Source organism: Crocodylus porosus, unplaced genomic scaffold (assembly GCF_001723895.1).
Source record: "Crocodylus porosus isolate Cpor-Errol unplaced genomic scaffold, CroPor_comp1, whole genome shotgun sequence".
Taxonomy (NCBI): domain Eukaryota; kingdom Metazoa; phylum Chordata; order Crocodylia; family Crocodylidae; genus Crocodylus; species Crocodylus porosus.
Window position 1 is genome coordinate 54,422,920 of NW_017728907.1, and position 22,359 is coordinate 54,445,278.

General features: G+C 44.6%; 1 protein-coding gene across 2 annotated transcripts in view; it reads right to left on the reverse strand.

Annotated features, from left to right (window-relative positions):
- Positions 1–22,359, reverse strand: part of GLIS1 (GLIS family zinc finger 1) — a 153,244-nt gene that overhangs the window by 47,568 nt on the left and 83,317 nt on the right. The window contains exons 3-5 of one of the 2 annotated variants that reach the window (XM_019531458.1): positions 8,170–8,331; positions 4,117–4,215; positions 272–404 (exon numbers count right to left, since the gene is read on the reverse strand). In XM_019531458.1, the coding sequence (XP_019387003.1) occupies positions 272–404; positions 4,117–4,215; positions 8,170–8,331 (394 nt within the window). Of the gene's footprint in view, positions 1–271; positions 405–4,104; positions 4,216–8,169; positions 8,332–22,359 lie in introns of both variants that reach the window. The other variant, XM_019531457.1, reaches the window with a different exon arrangement.

Consider the following 22,359-nt stretch of genomic DNA (forward strand, 5'->3'; position numbering starts at 1 on the left):
GCAAAGACCAACACAAACTTCAAAGCAAACAGAACAAGGATAGCCTAATGGTCAAACCTGTTGAATACCAACAACTTCATCCAATGTTAATGGGAGCTGCAGGCCTCTGCGTGTTTGAAAACTCAGACTTAACTTTTGGCACACAAAATGATGTCCTCCTATTTTTCAGCCTAGTGGCTTGATTTTCCACAGTGAAAAATTAGGCCTAAGATCTTTAATACATCTGAATTCATAACACAGATGACATTGTATTTATTAGAAATATTCTTACCTGCTATTAAGTCATGGTGACCTACAGATCGCCCACATTTCCCATCCAAAATGTGTTGTGAAGATGTGTGGAGTTGCTGCATAGCTAAGCATTCACTTAGTACATCTTGTTCGATATCAGTACATGAATGTAGCTATAAGTGGAGGATAAAACAAAGAGATTTTATTTCAAAGTAAACCAAAGTGTAGCTAATTGAATGCATATGTCTGTTTGCTTATTGCTTATGTATGGAAGGAAGGAACAAAATGGCATTCTTAGGAACTTAGTGTAATTGAGGATATACGTACTACTTAGCATTTCTAATTAGAGATCATTTGGGTTTTCTTAAGCACACAAGTTAAGTGTGCTAATCTTAAATCAACAGCATTTTGGTTCAGAAACATAATGTACCCTGTGTTTCTTCAGACTTTATGGAGTAATTTATCTGCATATTTCTAGGCTCTCTGTAGCTCCTCGGGTTCTCTGGAGAAAGGATTGCACATTTTTTTTTTTCGTAACTGCGACACTTGGAAAGACATTTGATAGGGAAGAAAAGTGTTCGTGCTTATCAGATTAGAGCTGGCGGAAGACTGCGCTGTCAGTAATGAGTCAGAGGTATCACTGACGTGTCAGCTGTTTTCCATGTAAATTAATCCTTTGGCAAAAGTGTCTGAAGCATGCTCTTGAAAACCACAATGTCGATCATATTAAAAGCAGCAGGAGAGGAGAATTAAGAAAGAAAAGCATTTCTAATTCTCTTTCAAACATGCTGATGTTGCCAAACTTTTGTCATAATAGACGCTCACATTACACAAGCAGCCATCACGTTCTACGGCCATTAATAAATAGTTATTGTTTTGAAGGTTACAGTTTTGCATGCTGCTCTCTCCTGGGTTTAGTTATTTTAAATGAAAGGTTCAAGCGAGCCTATTTTGAGTTTTGTTATAGAGGCATTTGTTAGTTCAAGATATGTATCTAACACTGGATCACAATCTGCAGCTGAAGCCAATAAAACTTTAACTACTACTAAATTAACTTCTAGCATCTTTATATGTTTGTTCACCTAAAACAGCCGAGAAAGATCTAACATTGCCGTTGCGGTGTTTCTCGAAGGTACGGCCTAACTATTCCAGGCTCCTTTGATGTAAATCTTGGCTCAGAGCACTTTTTTATATCAAAGATGTTGCCTTTTGGTAGCATGTGCGCAGACCAGCTTGTTCATTTTTCTGTCTTGGCTAAGTCCGTTCCAGTTAGGGCACAGCAAACGCTGATAAGAGCAGACAGCTCTGCTTTGCTGAGTCATAAATGGAAATAATGAAACAAGGATAAACACCCCCTCCCCTCCTTTTTTGACATGTCCCTTGCATTTGAGACCGGAGATGCAGTTTCAGTTATACTGAACTACACTTGCAGTGGCACAGATTTATTTCTACCATATTTTAAAGTAATATGCTTATTTTGCCTTTACTGATGAGTCTTACTTTGATTCCTTTTTACAGCACCTACAATTTACACCCGCCACTATTGCAAGAGGTGGATTTAAAAAAAAAAATCTGAATAGCTCTGAGAGCTGTGTGAATATAACTCCTAATGCTACGGATGCTTGGATATGTGCTTTGAATGCAAAGGATTTCTCCCGTGCTTAAAGTTAAGCATGTCCACGAGTCTCTGTAGGGTTGAAGCCAATGCAACTGAATCATCAAAACACTACTAATAGTGAAATCATCTTCCCAATGGGAAGCAAGTCCAAAGAGGAGACAGGAAATGCTTCGTGTGGAGCTAACAGATCCCATGTGATCTGGCTGCCAGCATAAACTGGCAAAGATAACTACATCTCTGTTCAAGGTCCTGACATCAGGGTGAGTCAGCACGAGAACTCTGCCTCTATTCCTGATGCCCTGTTACAAGCCCTGCAAAAGCACACCAAGAAACTGGAAGCAAAACAACAGAACTACCGGGGAAGAGGAAAGGCTCTTGCGCCTAATCTGTGCTGCTCGGCTTCAGGGTGAGATGGGTTGCAGCAAGAGTGTTTGCACAGGACACAGTACAGACAGTGCGCCGCCAACACCCAGGAGTACACTGCTGGTGACGGCACTGGAAGCAGTCCTCCTCCTGCCGGCCCTTTCCTTCCGCTATCACCCCACACGCTACAACCCCTGAAACTGCAGGCCTCGTGCAGGGAGCTATGGGTGAGCTCACATGCAGAGGGATGTTACTTCATGTCCCGTCAGCAGAACGTGCTTGCTATTGCACTGTCCTCCCACCATTCGTAGCGGGTACAGAGGAAAGGGGCAGGTCATTGAAGCCTCAGTCCTTAGAAGGCAAACTTCCCTCCTGAATTCAGGTCAGGACACTTGACCAACACAGCCCAGAGCGAGGCATCCCTGATGTTGCCCGCTTATCATCACCTGCCTGCCTCACCTTCTTCCTCCCTGGTCTTCCTGACTCCCCCTTCCTTCTCCTGGTCCATTTAAAATTTCCCAGCTGAGATAACCTTTACTCCAAGATGGCTTTTTCTCTCCTTGAGCCTCTTCACAAGCTCCTGTGCCTCACTGCGCCTGGTCCTTTCCTTTGAGGCTCTTCACGGTGACCCAGTCCCTGCTTGTACCCACTCCTGTATCTAAGCATGCTGTCACCTCCCCTCTGCTCTACCCTGTTCTTAATGCTCTCCTTGCTATCATATTGATGATCTCTTGCCATTAGGTAGGCAACTGGCATGCTGTGGCTGTTCCCCCCCGTAGCAATCCCACCTGCCTCGCTGTTCCCATTGCATTCCCGTCCATCCTCCTTGCCATAGTACTCACTTGTACTTTCCTGTCCCCTGTAAGGGCTTCAGGGATATGATCATGTTTTTATTAACTCTGTATGTGGACAACTCCTGGCACAACTGGGCTTTGATTTCTGACTGTGCCCATAACACCAACAACAATGAATTTGGGATTAAGCCTGTAAGAATCCTTTTTTGGGCACTTGTCTGGCTGTAAGACTAGTGAATGCATAATACATGTGAATGCAGTCTGGGTTTCAAGTGACTTATAAGTGCATTTAAAATACAGATGTGAGTGAAGGCTTTTTTTTCTCTGACTTATTAAAAATGTTATATCTTTCTTGACATTTGGGGTGTTTATACACGTGCTCTGGGAGGTGGGTGGGAGGGCGCTTTAATCAGGAGTGGCTCCGAGAGCTGCTCTAATTAAAGTATCTGGAAGGTCTTGTGTATCAATGTCCCTGCAGTTCAAAATGGCAACAGAGGTGCTTTATCTAAAACTTATCCAGGAGTTTTAGATAAAGTGCCCCCACTGCTATTTTTTTAAGTGCAGGGATGCTGATACCGAGATGCTGGAGGCTGCTGGAGTGCGGTAATTACCTCACTCCAGCAAACTCGATTAATCAAGTCTGCTCCAACGCCCTGTAACTACAGCACAGCGGAGCAGCCTTGCTCTCGTGTAGAGGTGCCCCTGTATTTTAAATGAACTGCTGAAGCATGTGATCCATTTGATTTCTGAAGAGTTGGGTGGGAGGGAGAACCAAATCTGAACCCTTATGTTTGAAAGATGAACAGGATGGAATTTGATAGATGAGCCTAAATTAAAAGTGCAGAAGAAGTCAATCTACAGTGGGAGGAAAAAATGGCATCCAAATCCACTGCCGAAATATGAGAGACTGATTAATAGCGGCACTTAAAAGTCAACAGGAAAATTAACTCTAGTTTGATGTTTTTTCAGCAGTACTGCAGCAAAATCCTCGTTTGAAATTCCCTCCCATAACTCATGGGCACATTAAAAGCAAACGTATTGACAAAATGTTGGGAAGTGGGCGCTTGATCATGCCACATATTTGATGGATGGCCTTACCTTCTTACGCACCTGCTGTTCTTTGGCAGAATGAGCTTTCACATGTTTGCGCAGGGAACTTGGATCCGTGTAGCGTTTGGAGCACCCAGGAATCTGACAGGCATATGGTTTCTGTAAACACGTGGAAGAGAGAAACCTTTCAGCTTTCTAAGCGCCCGCCTTATAATATGAAGTCTGTGTTGAACCGTTAGCATACAAAACATCGAGGGACTGGAACTGATGTGATTGTAAAACGCAAGCTGTGTGCTCGGCTTGCAACTTCCAGTTTTGCAAATACTGCTATGTACAAGCAAGCCAGATGCGGTGTGCATGGGACAGCAGCCGCCATGGTCTGGGGTTCTGGACTCAGTTCAACTGCTGAGAGCCGGCCACGCGAACTCCGACTGGACTGGGGCCAATCAGAGATGAGGAGCGAATGGTCGGGTTTTGAGACCATCAAGATATTTCTAATTATGAACAAGTCTAAAAAAATGATACTTTATCTGTGTTATCAACCTTGCATGCAACCACTCGCTGTGGGACTAGTGCTCTAAAGATCGGTTGTGTAACTAAAGGAGGCCTGGCTCCTGGCTATGACTTCCCAGGGGTTTTTCACTGGCAATGCCACATATATTGCGATGCATAACTCAAGGCAGAATATACCATGAACGCTGAGGTTCCTTCGTGCATTGCTCATATTTCAAACACCCCCACAAAGACTTTATTTGCACACAAGTCATAGTCCCACAAACAGCCGGCATCAGCTCACGAATAGGATAGAAAAATCAATGTGTGCAGTAGAAAACAGCATAGCTGACCTGGTCAGGGAAAGGCTTTTCTAACTATGACTATCTCCCAGATGCCACCTCTTCTACCAGATACAACATGGAGATCTTCTACTGAGGAGATAAACCTATTTTAGAGGGCCTGTCCCAACGGGTCTCTTAGATATAATAGAAACCCCCCCTCTGCCCTATCAATGGCAAGAACGGCCCAGTCTAGCTCAGTAGGCAAGCTGCTTCCTGTTTTACATTCGGCGTTAAAGCTAGAGTGATTTAGCTTACCTATTAAGTCATAGTCGCGTTGTGACAGCTTATGCTAATGTAGACCCACTGTGTCTGTCCACACCCTGAGTCACATCTTCAGTCTTTGTAAAAAGAAACCAGCAAGGGTAAAGTTGCCTGTGGTGCAAAGAGTCAGTGCAAGGCCATCTGCGCTATTCAAGCCTCATGACAAGGCTGGATGTCGTGGAGGGTAGTGAGACTAGAGCTGGTAGCAGGGCAGAAATACAAAGGTGGGGCTGTGCTCACAGAGGGGTGCTGGAGGCAGGATTCAGTGGCCCACCCTGCAGCAGAAAAAGCCGAGGCCCCCAGCAGCCCTATGTCTAGAGCTGCTGAACCGTGCTCACGTGCAGCCCTGCACTTGATTTGAACAAGCTCCACCTTGGTGCAAGTAAAATGAGTTCCACCGGCGCCGGAGGAGCAAGGATACTCTTTCCCGTCTCCAGCACAGGTAACTCTCCTAGCTTGGCTTTTGCCATGGAGATAAATAACCCTTACAACATGACCTGGTCCTTTCAGCTAGTTCATCAAATCAGCCCACTTGGCACCTCGCTGACACTGTTTACAGATTCCCTTTTAGGAGAAGGCAAATGATGGATTGTCCTATATTCAGTGTCTTAAAATCAATCCCAAATGTACTCAAAAACAAATAAGCAGTCCATATAAACCCCTTTTTCTTTGTAGGTGCCTCCAGAGAATAAGTAGTCCTGTTCCATCTACCAGCAGGAAATTTCCAAAGGAATAATAGACCCATTCACCAACTCCAGGCTAACACAGAACCTACCCAGCAACATACACAGGGAAATAGTTTTATTGCAAGCGCCTGGGACACCAAGAGAACCGACACCTGAGGAAAGACTATGGAAACCTTGAACAAAATCCTTCGTAGAACAACTGGCAGAGGAGTTGCCTAATCATGGGAACACATTATTAATGATGGGGAAACTAGATCAGAAAGCTGCCTATCCTTAGAAGATTTAGGCTATTTGCTCTGAGTTTTACACTCTCCTTTCAGCTAATATTACATGCAGTTTTGACAGTAGCACCATCATGCAGCCCTCTATTACATTTTTCACATTCTCACTCTTAAACAGACAACACGCGAAGCAAAAACTACAGCTCCTTAATCTAACAGGCAAATGAATCCGCGTCCCCACACAATGGCCAACTGTAGCAACCACTTCAATGCATCCACATCAGCTAAGTCACAGTGACATTGTTCAGCGCTTTGGAAAGTTAGTCAAAAATGATTACTGTACCTTTTTGCTGATTTATGATCAGTTCAGATATTAAAGAAACAGAAAAGGAGAAGAAAAGAGAATAGAAAGTTAAGAGAGTGTTTTGCAATAGCATACAGACGAGTAGACACAAGAACTTTGGGTTAAGCTATTCAACCGACTATCGTTTTACAACCGTGCTGCTACGAAATGACATTGCACTTACAAGTCGTGTGTGTGCGTCTTTTGAAAATGAATATCCTGTACTGGGTGCACATCTGTAATGTTTGACGACCTCAAGCCAGTACACACACACACATCCATGTGTGCGTGCGCGCGTGTGTGTGTGTGCACTGACCTGAGGTTGCCAAACTTTACAAATGTGCATCCAGTACAGTAGATTCAGTTTCAAAAGAGACACATTTTAGAACTAATTACAAATTCAAATATCTCAGGGTGACTTTCAAATAAATAAAACATTGTTATTGTAAGTGTGCTTTGGTTTGGAAAATGTGACTGCCCCGCTTCTCTCACTGGCTTGTTTTTGCCAGGCGTACTGTACATTGCACATTCCTTACTGCTGCATTGCCTGAAACTTGTAGCTGCTCAAAAAGTAAATATCAATTAAACTCCAAAGTTCTGCCCCGTAAACACTTGGATGAACGTGAAACTGTATATTTGTCTCTTTGAAAAAGACAAAGGAGCAACTCTTAGTGTTATTCTTTCTAAGCTCTGGGCTGGGGACTTAATTGGTCGATGAGGTTGTCGGTTTGCTTCCCTTTGTCATAAAATGGGTGATTTAATCATACTGGAGGTTAAGACATCCTTGACATAAATTAAATATTTTAGAATGGTTGGGTTTTTTTGAAAGAAGGAACCATGAAGCAAGGATGATACATCAGAAATTCAGATATCCTCTAAAGTGCAGCCAGATAACATGGCTTTTCTGGGCTTGTCAAGGACAGAGGCACAGTTTGTGTCTCTTCCCATGCACTAAACCATTCCAGATACGCTTAGGCAAAAATCAGCTTCTAGGAACCACACCACAGATCTCAACTCTGACATTTTGCTCTCCTGCCATGTGCTCCAAGGGCTGGACCCAAAGCCTGTAGCTGTAAGAGTTCAAAGACTCTCTAGCATCACTGGACATTAGATGAGGCCCTTATTCTGTGCAAATAATTGGGAGAGCAGAGTCTCAGAAGCGAGGCCTGCCAGGTGAATAAAAGAGGAGAACTTAATTTTCATGTTGAGTGCAGATGCTTCATAGCACTGTTTAGGTATCTCACAGTTACAGTTGAGAGGCTCTTACCATGTTTTGGTTACAAAAGAGTGTCCATATCCATGTTAAATTTATTGTCCATTTGAGGCATTTGTCATATCCCTCTGGTCATCTAGACCAAACTTTATCAAGGTGAGATTTGATAAGAAGTGAAAAGCCAATCTAATTTATTGTGGTGACAATTATTCAAGCCTTGACTTTGCTATCCTAGTTCACAAGGAGGAGCACCTTTCTCCACAGGGATTTCCTCTTCTTAAGCAGCACCAACAGAAGCATTTGCAGAGGGAGATACTCCATGGTTGGAGGAAAGGCAGCAAAATCAAGCTGTTGGTGAAAGCAAATCTCCTCCTTGGTTTCCAAATATGCATGCCACGAAAAAAATCAAAGTACCCCTCACTTTACTTCTCCTAGCTAAGACTGCAACATCTTCATTAAATGGGAGATGCCATGTGCTGGTTTCAATACAGAACTTGTACAAACACTTTGAAACCACAGTGCAAGCCACAGGATGAGATAACAGAATGCTTACAGTGTCCAGGTGCGTTCGCTGGTGCTTTGCTCGATCGCTGGAGTTACTGAAAGCTTTCTGGCAGCCAGGATGCTGACACAGGTAGGGTTTCTCCCCAGTATGACTCCGTAGGTGAATCTTAAGGTTTTCAAGCCTAGAAAATGCCTTGTTGCACCCTTCAAACTGCAATAAAACAATACAAAAATGCTGTAAAGCATTGATAAATAGATCACATGCAGCTACAACAAGTAGAGTGTAAAATCTAAGCTGGACACGCTGTAAATCAACCACAATTCAAACAGCTGCTAAAGTTTACAGGTGGAAACAGCATTTTGTACAGTTAATTTGGTCTATCTCTAGAGGCATATTGGAGTCTAGACAATACAATATTTAGTTATAAAGATCTCACACGTGCAGAACCCTAAAGAGGCAGTTTCAATTAGGAACTTTGAAGAAAGAAGAACTGTTAAATTTCTGAAGTGTTTCCTTCAATAGTTCTGATAGCATGAATGGGCAGAAAAACCTCTGTGGCCTGTAACAACCGGCTGTCACAGACAGGCTAAGTACAGACAGCCAAAAAGCCCAAAGCTGAATCGATTCAGTTTTTGCAGGTTAGTCTAAACTGCAGAGATTAAACTGAGCAACAAACAGACATACATTTTCTTTTGATTCAGGAAGTGCAGCCACATGCCTGCAGTGGGTCAGGCCAGAAGCTGGGGGTTGCTACAGCACACCTCTCTGGCATGTAGCCAGCATGGGCTCTACATTCACATCCTCTTCCTGATGCCCCCCAAGGTCTCTGGGATTTGCAGTCCAGAATCACAGCAGCAGGACTCTGCAGGGTTGCTCATCACTTCCACTTCCTGCTTCCAGGTGTCTCTGGGATTTGTAGTCCACAGTCACAGCCAGCAGTAAGTTTCAGTAAATTTAGCAAGGTAGGACAGCTGTGTACTGTGGGGAAGGTGGGTTTAACCCCCCTTCCTGGTTCCAGACCCCAGCTGGGTTTTGCCTGTGGGGGGAAGTCCCTGCCTACCCCCCAACCCTTGTCTTCTGGAACGGACAGCCCAGCCCAGGGCTGTAAAGCATGCTGGGAGACTGTGATTTAACTTGAAACAGGAAGGGGTCTGGGACAGAAGTTTCATAAACCGGTTTGACCCAAATCAGTTAGGTCTGGTATTACATTCAAGCAGGGCTTTCTTAAACCAGTTTCAGTCATTTTGAAACTGGTTTATGTGCACTGAACTTCTGTTCTGTTACAGGTTTAAATGTTTCTGATGTCTTAAACTGGTTTATGTGTAACTTCTGCCCCTAGCCACAGAGAAAAGAAGGAATCAAAGTGTAATGTAGAAGTTTCAGAGACGTATCCCAGCTCATTGCATAGTTTGAAAAAGGCAATTAGAAGACAACTTGATTCACTTCAGCATCGATAAAAATTAACTCCTGTTCTGCAATTTTCCTGCAGTATCCGGTACCCCAAATGTTCTGCTCAATTCCCAATATTTCTACAGACATTTCCTAAGCAGTTCTGGCTTTCATCATGCTGGTTTCATTGAGCAAATGTACACAGTAATTTACAGGGCTGCATAGCATTTATAACAAATTATGGAGGTCATAAGCCACCCCAGATGTGGACAATCAGTATTAAGAGCTGGAGCTAGAAATTTCAGATGTAAAACTGATACTGCTCATGAATATGCATATATCAGCCTTGGAAAAATGATCATGAAAGTTATCAGTCCAAACATTAGTTTCATCTGGTGAATAAAAATATTCAGTATCCATAAATAAACAGACAAACAGACCTACAACAGATTTTATAGACACACAGTAGGGATTAATATTAAACTGACTTCTTTAGCAAAAAAAATTGGAGAGAGAAAAATAGTGTGACTGTAGAATAGGGGAAGAGCTTAACTAAAGGTTTTTTCTTACATGGTACTGAATCCCTTCTAGGAAGTTGCTGAAGACACTCAATTCCAATACAGAGGCAATGACCACAGATTTGGTTGACAGCACATAGGAAGTGATCTACAGCTCACTAGATTCATGGAAAGGGCACTGGTTGATCCCTTTCAGAAAAAGACCCTGTACCTGCCAGGGATGCCACCAAAATGAGACTTTTTTTTTTCCTTTTCTCTCTTAGTCCATTGACCAGGATGTGGACCAATGACTTGATGTTGAGGTAGGACATTAGGAACATTTTCTGCACTGATAGAACGGGGAGGTGGAGGAACAGACTGCTTTGGGAAGTTGTGGAAGCTCCATCATTGGAGGCATTTAAGAAAAGATTGGACAAACCTTGGTCATGGATGATCTAGGAGTAATTATGCCTATGCTCTGCTATGAGTATTTCCCATGTTTCTGGGTTTTTCTGGTTGCCACATGGTGCCAATAATTTTTTCCCCTCCTGCTGCTACATGCGTCAGGGTTTATTGTTTTGGGTTTGTTTTTTTTAACTGTTCTCCGAAGTGTTGGGTGTTGGGGGCAGCCAAGGCCGGGGATTAGACTGGGGCATGCCAGTATTCCTGATGGGACTTAAACCCAGAGGTTCCCAGCTAGAGGGTCCTGATCCCCCATTCAGGGTCAGACTGATTGCCATATTTGCGGTCAGGAAGGAATTTTACCTGTATTTTAACAATCCTTGTAGCAGCAGGACATTGGCCACCATGGTCCCCCTACTTTGCCTGAGGCAGTTTAGGATGTTATGTCTTGTGGTTGTGTCGGGTTGACTGTGTAGTTTTACTAATAGGTTGGACAATGGATTTATATGGTTTAGATAGGGATGATCCTGCCTTAGGCAGGAGGTGGGACTAGATGCCCTCTGGGGGTGCCTTCCAGCCTTACTTGTCTATGATTTAGTTCACATTAAACTACAGGACTCCAAGGTCAACTTCTAAAATGTATGTTACTAACAAGAACCGGTACAGTTGTGATTTTAAATATATACTTTATTTTTTCTCTTGAAACATCAACTCATCTCTCGGCACTGAGTTACAGCTGGTTTAGCGTACAAGAAACATACAGTCTCACCAAGGATTAAACATCGGCATCACAGCCTATGTTCTGGTCCCATTCCAGCTGTACTACAAGACTAAGTGCTTAGAATGGTTTCATTTATCAGCTTTGTACATGGGCGCTAATCTGCAGTTTGAGGTATGTGATGACAGATTTTTTTCTGGTATCCGATACCTATCAAGAAGGGTTGAGCTAACCACTTGGCCTTATTTAATTTCCGTGTTGGTCATCTGCTTGTTTCTTGCCAAAAAAAAATTGGCAGGGCTGAATAAAATTCAGTACGTTTCAAACCGAATATGAATCAGTTTGTCACAAAGTAAAAAAAAAAAAAAAAAAAAAATGTCAGGGCCAATGATGCAGATGGTCTCCCAAGCCATGTTGTTAGACCAAAGGCACCTCTCAGAAAATGCCACTTCTTAGCTTTGACTAATTTTTTACTGAAAAAATAATACAGCAATGCAAATAACTCGAAAAGACTACAGCAGGGCAGAATGGCTGGATTCCTGTTGGAAATCTCTGGGTTTATCTTGTGAATCATGTGTAGGTGTTTGGACACTTAACCCCGTGTCACCCTTGACATGATCTCACGGCACCCCGGTTGAGAAGCGCGGCGTTCTGACCAACCAAGTGTGTCGTTGTCGCCACGCGTTCTTGCTACTTCCCCCCTTGCTCTCTTACAACTATATAATCAGACTTCTGAAATAATCCTTCTGTTTGTTTTATTACAAGACAAGACTGCAGCTGTTTTCTTAAAAGCCTGTTTCATTTCATATTTCCAGATGTTTTGCCTGGTCCCTATTTTACACATCAAAAAAAGCCCAACAAAACCCTCCCAGAAGAGAACTCCCCTTTTTGTAGTAAATAAAACCATAAATGCTGAGGGTCTGATCTGGTGTGGCCAGGTTTCTGGGACAGATTCTCAGGGGGGCGTAAATTCATCTACTTGCATAAACTTGAATTGAGCTGATTTACCCCCAGCTGAAGAACTGGCCCCATGCTCCTTTGAACTATGAGTGGTATCTCCACGACTTTCTATGGGACTGCCACGGATATGTTAGACTTTGGATCAGATTTGAAAGTCACCTGGGATCGCACTGTAACCTTACTTTCAAATATTATGCACTCTGCATTTACTGCAGGGGTAGGCAACCTGTGGCACATGTGCCACAAGTGCCTGGGCAGCCTCTGTGCGTGGCACGTGGTAGATCGGGGAGGAAGCAGGCAGGCAGCACAGTAGCCAACAGGGAAGGGAGCAGAAAGCAGAGCGGCAGATCCGGCAGAGGAAGAGGATTGGAGTGGCAGTCATGGAGAGTGTGGGGCTAATTTGTGGCATGCCTGCCAAAAAAACTGTTCCTACTAGTTTACTGTGTACCTTTCCACCTAGCAGCTACCTGAACTACCACTCCGAGGATGATCCTGTGATGTGCTCGTGAAAGTTAAAGACACTCACCATCACACAGAATCAGGCCCTTCAAATACGTCCCCCCATGTAATCTCAACTGAATGCACGTACTAATGCACCTAGTTGTCCAAACCTTGAAGTCCCCCTCCCCCATAAATGATTATGCATTGCTCTCCTGTTCTTTGCTGAGAATGGCAGAAAATCTCCTGCTCCGATTTTATTTTCACTGCAAAATAGAACTGGTAAACAAAAAGATTACATTTTTCTCCTCAAGAAAAGCATTGGCTCTTGGAAGGAAATATTCACTTCCCTTCAAAAAACTGAACACACAATGATTTAGTCTGAAAAATGAGACATCTCGGTGTAGAGATGCTGGCCCGGGAGGACTTTGACGGCAGGGAAACAGTCGCTGCACAGCCTTCCTGGTGAGTGGTGGCAACCAGGTCAGTGCGACTGTGAAGCACACGCACATCCCAGCTTGCTTCCCACCGCGTGGTACATTTTCCATGCTCTCTGCACAGACGGAAAATTGGCTCCTCAGACTTTTGGGATCTCAAACAGTTTATTTTTAATAAAATGCAAGTCAGTTCACCTGTAACTCAGCTCTATGCAGGCTTTTGAAAAATTAGGTGTGCTTTCAAAGTGCCACTTAAAGACTTAAGGCCAAACTCCTGCCTCGCCTCTGAGGCACCTTCACCTTTGCTTGCTGCTTGCCTCAAATTTAGGTGCCTCCCTCAAGACTGAGCTTCTGCTATCCCATCATTGAGGCACCAAGCTTCCCCTCCTCAAACCGGTCCCCCCAGAGCCTGATCCTACTCCATCCTAGGAAGATGCACACCTAACCTCTTGCACCTGGCACAGAGAGGGGAGGCGCCTACCTGACTGAGAAGCAGAGTTCACCCATCTTTAGCCCAAGAACCTAGTGGTTAGGGCTCTCATTTAGTCAAGTGGGAAATTTGGCCTTTAGGCCTGGAGGAAGTTTATACCCACATCTCCAGCTTCCCAGGACAGGGCTCTGATCATCAGCCTCAGCAGAGCAGGGCAGGGCTGAGGACACACTGGTGGAGAAAGGCTACTTAGCAGCCAAGAGCACAGGAGTTGGAGATAGTTGGCCATCATAGAGGATGTTCTGGTTTTCTGCTACTCTGTCCTCTATGGATACGAAACCCAAAAACACCCTTTATGTCCTCTATTTTCAAGAGAAAAATAGAGGACATAAAGGTTTCTGTTTTTGTAGCAATAGAGGACAAAGGACAACTGGACTGTCCTCTATGATGGCCACCCTAGCTGGAGAGCCGGAAGTACAGCAGTTAAGGGGAAGTGTTACCTTGGCCCTGCACGGTGGGTACTACTCTGGGAGGAAGCCCTGAGGTTATTTGGGCTCCCAATGCTGTTTATCCATTTTAGTGATGACTGTCATGCAAAAACATATAAGCAGTCCAAGGCCCAGCAGAAGGACAGCGTAGCCAGGAGGGCACCCCACCAGGAAGGACAGTTTGGGGTCCCTGCAGCAGGTCAATTTATGCATCGTGAGCCCGGTCCTAGGAGCTCTTCGGCAAGGCAGCTCTCCAGCATCTGTAGGTCTAATTTAAATAATATGTCAGATGCAAAATGATGAAATGAAACGTTGCACTGAACTGCTGGCCCTTCGGGGGCTGGTCACTTCTGCCCTAGAACATCCTCACCTATGTAACACGGGGCACCAAAGGAAGAAAACACTGGTCCAGCTCAGGAAAGTGGTTGATGCAGGGCGCTGGTAACGGGATACACAGCCCCCTCCCCTGCTAGTTCAGGCCAACACGGCTGAGAGGAGCGGTGGCCCAAACGGTCTCCGGTTCGAGGGCACTCTGTCCCAGCCATGCCCACTGGAAGCAGTAAGACGTAGCCTGGTTTGTGAAAGAGCTGGTCTAGCATCACACTGCCGACATGCAGCCTGGAGCTGGAGATGGAGAAGACACCCTTCTGTGCATTTCTAATGGAAAACCTGGCACGTGTTAAAGACACTTGCTAACTCACTGTTGTTTGTGGGGCTTGTGACCCCGCAATTCTGTACCACAGAGGATTGCAGCATTACCCAAGAAATTGGGCAAGAGGAACAGACTAAATTACATGAGGGACAGAAAGCTTCTATTTACACACAAGTATCTTGGTAATCAGCAATGACAGGAAAGCAAATACAGAAAAAAGTACATGACAGTTTAATGAAGCCTGGGTAAAATATTAGAGGGAAAATTCATGGCTGGAGGAAAAAGCAACTCTGCGAAGCCAAGGGAGGTGGGGCTGCGGATGCCAGCTCTCAATTAGGCCCTGTGATTTCATAGAGTTTCATAGACTTCATAGACATTCGGGCTGGAAGGGACCTTGGAAGATCGTCGAGTCCAGCCCCCCGCCCCAGGGGCAGGAAGTCAGCGCGGGTCAAAGGATCCCAGCAAGATAAGCAGCCAAGTGTTTCTTAAAAGTTTCCAGAGTAGGTGCTTGCGCCACCTCTGGGGGCAGCCTATTCCAGGCCTTGGGGGCTTGGACAGTAAAGAAGTTTTTCCTGATGTCCAGCCTAAAACGGTCTTGGAGGAGTTTGTGAGCATTTGACCTCGTCTTCCCTTGGGGCGCTCTGGTGAACAGGCGTTTGCCCAGATCCTGATGTACCCCCCCATATATTTATAGGCAGCCCCCAGATCACCCCGAGCCTGCGCTTTTCCAGGCTGACGAGTCCCATGGCTCTCCGCCTCTTGTCATAAGGCCTGGCCTGCTCTCTTGTCCTCGGCTCATGTGCGTGGCTCTCCTCTGCGCTCTCTCAAGCTTCTCCACATCCCGCTCCTATTTCTCTATCCCCTAACCCTTGAAAACATAACTCTCGCTCACTAGTGACCAGCCACGAGTCTGACTCTTGGCCCCTAGCTGGGACAGTAGAAGAGCTGACATTTCCACCAAAACGTTAATTCCAGTCTGACCTAGGGACCAGTATGCAAAAGCTGAGAGCTTCCTCCAAAAAGGAGCTAGCTGTCCATTAGCTTAACTCCCACAGTGGTGTCAAACTACTGCCTCCAGAGCCAGGAGCCCCAGAAATTTCATGAGAAAACCTGTACTGTGTCTTTTTCAGAATTGGCCGTACATACCAGTGGCCTCTCAGTTTCTTAAAATGACAATTTTGGCTACTGATGGAGAATCTGTCATCAAACCGTACCCAGAACAAGGAGGGCTGATCCCCAGTACCGTGGGCAACATGATCTGCCTCCCCAGAGCACGGCATTGCGGGGTGGGCCACGCTCTGTCTTCGGATGCTCACCAGCTCTGCATGCTGCAAACCACACGCAGGGCAGCTCCGACGTTCCCGCTGCTCTCGGCAAACTGGATGTCGTCAACCTTGCCCAGTCACTCATACATTAAAGGGTCTCTAAGGCTGCTGCCTTTCATAACGTAGGGTGCAAGGCAGGTGCTGGCTCTGTCTGCATACAGATATTCATCCGACTGTTTACAGATATCAAAACTCCCCAACAGCCACTGCAAAAGCTCCTTGGAACCAGCTGCAAACAAAAGGCTTCTGATGGAAATGTTATCTGGTCGGGGACCAACCCCTTGAAACATTTGTTCCTCGTCCGCCCTGGAAAGGTGGGGGGAGTCCCTGGAGGAACCCAGGACTCCAGAGGAAAGGCCACCAAACAAATACAAGTCTCCAAGAAGACGGAAAACAACTTCAGAAATGAGCAACCTGAGACCTACACACTTTGCGAGTTCCTTCCTGGCCAACAAATATGCTGAAGCCGGTGAAAAATAAAGCAGCCTTAGCAAATGCAGCAAAGCCAGAACAACTTGGGCAAAGGCAGCATTAGCCAATGCAAGCTGATGTCTTCAGTCCCTGCACTGCAGCCCTTATTACCAAGCCGGGCCAGCCTCCTAACAGCACAGTGTTCGACCCCACTCCCCCTTTCTATGCCCCTCTAGCTGTGGCGTTGTACCCCATTCAACTCCCCGTCAGACCTTTCCCTGCCTCCGTTCACATCTCGCTACCTCACTTCTCCTCTCCGGTTCTACAAAATGACGTGACTCCTGAGCCACACAGTAATGGTAAACTCAGCCCCGAAGGCCTCTCTAATCTTTGAAGCTCTGTAAAAGCTCAGCTCTGCGGCTTGACGCGCCCAGGTCCCATTTCCAGCAGAGTCAATCAGAAATCTCACACGAGCACGGAGAGGAAGGATCATGCCATGCCTCTGCAGCCTCACCTCCGCTCTGGCTCTGTCAGCTCTTCCCTGCTGCGGGGGAAAGCGTCTGCACCTGGCTCTTTGCAGAGCTCTCTCTGTCTGCCCTGCGTACCCTGTAAAGCATTTTGCAATACATTGAGCATCCCCAGATTTCACTGGGATCATCCTGTACGACAGCATCCGTCTCTTAAAGGTTCTTCCATACTCCTTTGCATTCTGGCGACACTTTGATCTTCCCTACACAACTCTCCCTACCCTCAATGGAAGCTGCGTATAAAAGTGAGCAAAACTTGAAATGAGATATTCAAAAGCGTTTTAGATCATAATACAGATGGTCATAATATTGCCCCTGGCCTCTCTAGTCTCCTTCCCCCCAGTTTTCCCCTTTGATCCCAAGCGTGGGTCCTGATTTCCCTGAAGTCGGGGTGCCTTGCCTGCACGGTTCAGGATTCCCACGTTGCTGTCCAGGGCAGCACCCCCATGCCGCGGTTTGACCAGCCGATACTAATGTAAGGTGATCCTCAACCCGTTCCTGCCACCAGCCAACGCTCCCAATGCCGTTTCATGGCTACACTTTGCACCCTCTTGCGTTGATCGTGGCGGGGGGACCTTTGTCATCCCAAAGACATGCTGCTGTGTGCCGTCAGTCGTGACTGAGCAAAGGCTCCGACTATAGAGAGCGAAGGCATACTTTCCCAAGTGCTTCAGGGTTACACTGGATCAACTGAGAAGGCTCCGCACTGGATCTTGCAGACATCTGGTATCAATCTGTCATTACTTAATCCCGCTACCTCGTACATTTTTCTTGACGTCTGTTGCCTGAGATAACTGCAGCAACTACTTCATAATCCTTTGCTCCTGTAAAAGCTACCTAGGTTCTTAACAGGTTTATCAATAAAAATAACAATTAAACCTCAAGTGCTACTTCCATCTGGTGCACACGAGCAAAAATCTGTATTTCAGAAGCCACTATCCCATATAAACAGGAACAGAGACCCCCAAAATATCCTGGGATTTCAATAAATAAAACTGGTTTTATAACTAGCAGCAAACCTCAACAACAAATACCTTGAGCTGCTAACTGTCATCAGGCTTGTTCTCCAGCCTGCATAAAGAGACTTTATTTCACGCTACACTCTTGCTGCAGTGTCATCAGTTGAAAACGCATATTTATGGAAATAGGAAATTCTCTCGCAGGGTTCGAAGCATATCACAATTTGTCTTACAAAAACAATTTAATGTAATAATGGTAATTGCTTCAAATGTTTTCCTTTGCTTCCATCTATTACATCTGAAATGCACCTGAAAATGCTGCCATGCAGAAATAACAGAGCATTCCCAGGAGGGTTTAATATTATCAAATTTTCCCCGTTTTCATAAGCATATTTAATCACAGCCACGTCTAGAATATCTGTCAGTGGGACAGATCAGAAGAAACAAACTATAAACCAAAGAGCTCAGATCATAAGGTGGAGCAATAACTGACATTTTCATCGGAAATGAGTTATGACTGAAAAAGAGAAGCCTTCACAGTTGTAGTGCTAAATAGGTCCAGTGTGCCATTAGAAAAAGCTCATTAATATACACCTCTGCTCTCTACTGCAAAATCAGTTAAACAAGCTGCCTTTTATTTATAGAACTAAAAGGAAAAGAGCAGGTCATATTGGCTGCTGACATCTCAGACAGCCTACAGATGGAAAAGCAAAACCATTTCATTCCAAAGCATTTAATACTATCAATAGGAAATCTTATGTCTGGTCAAAATACCTAAGGTCCTTCTGAACGTCATAAAATGTTCTTTCTTCCCATTTGATTATAAAGTATCGAGACATTATGAATATTTATTGAAAAGAAATGTTATGGAAAAAATACCTTCGAGTCTGAGTGTCCATCCAGACAAGAGGGAAAACATTTTCATAAAGCCTTAAAAAAAAAAAACCCCATACCTAGCAACACTTTGAGCCTAATGCTAGTGAAATTTCAGGAAAAAAATATTAGGCCCTGGGGCTGCAAACAGTTACGCATGGCAGGAACTTTGTGCACGTGAGCAGTCCCACTGAACTCGCACGTTCGCCAGGTCTTGATCACAAAATCATGTTAAATCCTGTACGTTAGCCACAAAGCAAAGACACGATCCTCTTAATATTGACTCTCACACTAGACTCACTAGCACTACTCATATACCTAGAGATATCTATAGAGAGAGAGCGCTCTCTCTCTGTATATTTATATCTAGCTATCTAGAGACCAATGTATAACCCAAACATGCCTTAGGACAGTAGTTTTCAAGCTTTCTAGACTTGAGGCGTCTCTTGTAGACTTGAGGCACACTCCGAAAATGCCGGCTCTTGGTTTTTCACTTGTTTTTCAACTGCGGAAAAACAAGAGGAGCAGTTTTTCTGCTACAAACAACTCTGAAAGACGACTCCAGGTCAGCATGTATTTAACACTATGGATTCCTACTTGAAATCTCGGGGTTTGTCTTGTGAATGATGCTGGCCCACCTAACAATGCTGAGGTTGCGTAGCACCCTGGGGCACCCTTGAAAGGACTGCAAGGCACCCCAAGACGCTGCTTGAAAATTACTGTCTGAAGAAGTCCGGTTCACACTTAGTTAAGAGCTTCAAGTTGGCAGAAGGCTTTTCTTTTTCTTTATTGCAGCATAATGTTGGAAGATATCTGTAACAGGCAAAAGGCCTGCCAATGTTTGCTTTTCAGTGAAGCGCTAAACAATTTACACTTGAGAAGTGAAGCCTTCACAGGATATTTCATTTGTGCCTTGAAAAGAATGACTTGTTCTCATTTTATTACGTGTAAAAATGATGCTATAAAAAAGCACTGGGGTTTTTGCCAGCAGTTATAGTACAAACCTGTTGGTGCACAGGAGAAGAAAAGGTAAGACCGGTTCTGAGAAGGAAACGCAAGCTTCCTTTTCACCTCATTTTGAAGATGCTCTCTGAATTAAAAACTAAGACTAGAAAAACACGGTGGTGTGGACAGGTGCAACATGATCTTCAATGCTGGCTAGTTTGGGAGTAATTACAGCCACTCAGTTGACATTACATATACTAGAGGCTGCCGTATCTTGTTTTACTGCACAGTTAGGCAGATTTGACACGTGAGAATGGAAAAGAATACCGGTAATACACTGAAAGGTCTGAAAGGGCCACAGTTAAAGGTCCTGAAGGGTCCACGGTTAAAGGATAATTTGGTTTTTGTCCCCTGTATGGCTGCTTTGCAAATGTTACAAGCCCCTTGGTCTACGTTCCCGACAGGCTCTGTCATCCCTGCGAGTTCTGGGCGCGAAGGATTAACCCAAGGGACACATAACAACATAGTCATTTTAAGTCATGGCCAGCCAGATGAAGGGTCTGATTTAGCAGTGCTTAGGGAGGTGAACACTTTACTTGCATGAGTAGCTTCCACTGGCTGCAAAATTCAGCAACACATCTGTGAAGCAATACGGGTCACCTAGAGACATCAACCCAGAGCCCTGTTCTCTCCACTAAATACCAAGTCCAAATCAAGGTCAGCATCCTGATGGTCAGTGCTCACTTTGCAACCCATCCCTTCTAGCTAAGGGGCTGCTTACCCAAGAGAGCCCAGAACCTTTCTTAACAGCTGTGTAACACCAGAACTACAATACTGATACGCAATCAGCTGGGGTTTCTTAAGCACAGACAATAAAACTTCCCCAGAAGCCAGGCTTTGGCAGTGGAACTCACTCCCCGGGGAAAGAAGAATGACTCCTCCTTTTGGAGGCAAATATGATTTCATTTCTTCAGTGCATCTCTTTTTATGCTAAACATCCTCACTGACTTCAAAGGAAGGTGCCGGATGTGTCTACATGTGCATTCATGCGCTTTTCCTAACGGTCATTAAATGTAGTACTTCCAGTGTCAGGTACTACAGAAATGCGCTGGCCTAATGTGCAGCACCAAAAGCTCACGCTTCTTTAGTGATGCTTAATGCGCAGTTGCCTATTGTACTGCGCGTTAGTGTCATTGCATGGTTTTTCACACGACGCTTTAAGGCGCAGAAAAATAGGCGACTGCGCATTAAAGCACATGTGTAGACGCGCCCACCATGTATTACTACTAAGTAGAGCAAATCTGATAACCTACCCAAACAATTTACTTCCACCTGCTGGGGAGAAAGAGGATGCACTTTTGCATCGTTTCTTTTTACATCCCACCGAATCGGTAAATCTGTTGGTCGACCAGAAGCTGGCCAGAAGGAGCTATGAATGGAAGGACAGTGGGCTCAGATTTCTTCTGGGCTTCATCTAATTGAGGGTCCATTAAGTGGAAGAGCTGATGCAGGAAGACTCAGCTGAGTACTGGCAGCCTATTCAGACATACAGCTGGGTTTTCAACACGCTGCTAAGAGTTGTGCTCTAAAAGAATAAGCAAGATAAGGGCAAAGATGATTCCAGGTGACACACACCTTTCTTGTAGAATCAGACAGGATTTCACCTGACTCCAGCTGTCCTGGCCTGGCTAAGGAATCCAGTGATCTTACTGCCATTCCTTTCTTTGCTCTCCCAGGTCTCAGCTATTCATAACCCCCATTTGTGGGGCCGTGCCCACTTTAGCCTCCAACCTTGTCAGGACAATCGCTGCACTTTTATCTGTTCCTATATGGAGCATATTTGGAGGCTTCCAAACTAATAACAATTTAAAAGTCTCATTTTAAAAATTGTGTTTACTTAGTCTTGTTGGCTCTAGCAGGCGGAGGGTGTGGAGGGAATGTCATTTGGCACGCGGAACTATTTATAGGCTTATTTTTTCTTGTACAGATAGCGTCATGAATCCCTACTGGCTTCTTCATTGTTTGCCAAACATTCTCCTGCAAAATACTAATTAGCTGGAGCAAAATTGAAGCATCCCCTGATTTCCACAGCAGCGCTGCTATTTCTGAAACCCTTGTTAGAAATGCTTCCCTGTGCATGCAGTGGGATACATATTTGTCCAAAAAAAAAAAGCACCTGCATGTTACTTGGTGAAACATGAAGATGATATAACCAGCTTGCGGATGGCGTGGTGCCCCTTGCACGACAGTCACAAGCTCTGCCAAAAGATCTGGCTGAGTATATCACTTGGATGCCAAACAACTTTCTGAAACCTCATAACAGTTGGATTAGACTCAGTATTATGGTTTTCAGACCAAAAAAACCCCCAACATGGAGCAAGTTTTAAAAAAAGCAGAATGCAGAATTCAAATAGCCATGCCATGATCAAACAAAAAAAACAATTCTTAAGAGCTACATGGCAGCTTTGTGCATTGGGAAGCTATTATATATTCTGGATTTTTGAAAAAAAGCTTGCAAGCTCTCTGCAATTAAAGGAAAACATAGAATCCAAGGTTTTATGTTCCGGGTTTTAAAGACAGATCTGTTCATTCTGGGGAAGAAAATATGATTGAACAGAATCAATTAAAACCCCCTCAAGCTATTTCAACAATTATAAGTTTAAAAGAACAAAAAAAAGTTGAAATGTTGTTCTCCAGCTGCTTTAGATTTTTCCTTTAAACAAAAAAAAGTATAATATAGTTAATAAGTGAACTTCAAAAGTCTGTTCATCTATATAAGCAAGTCAC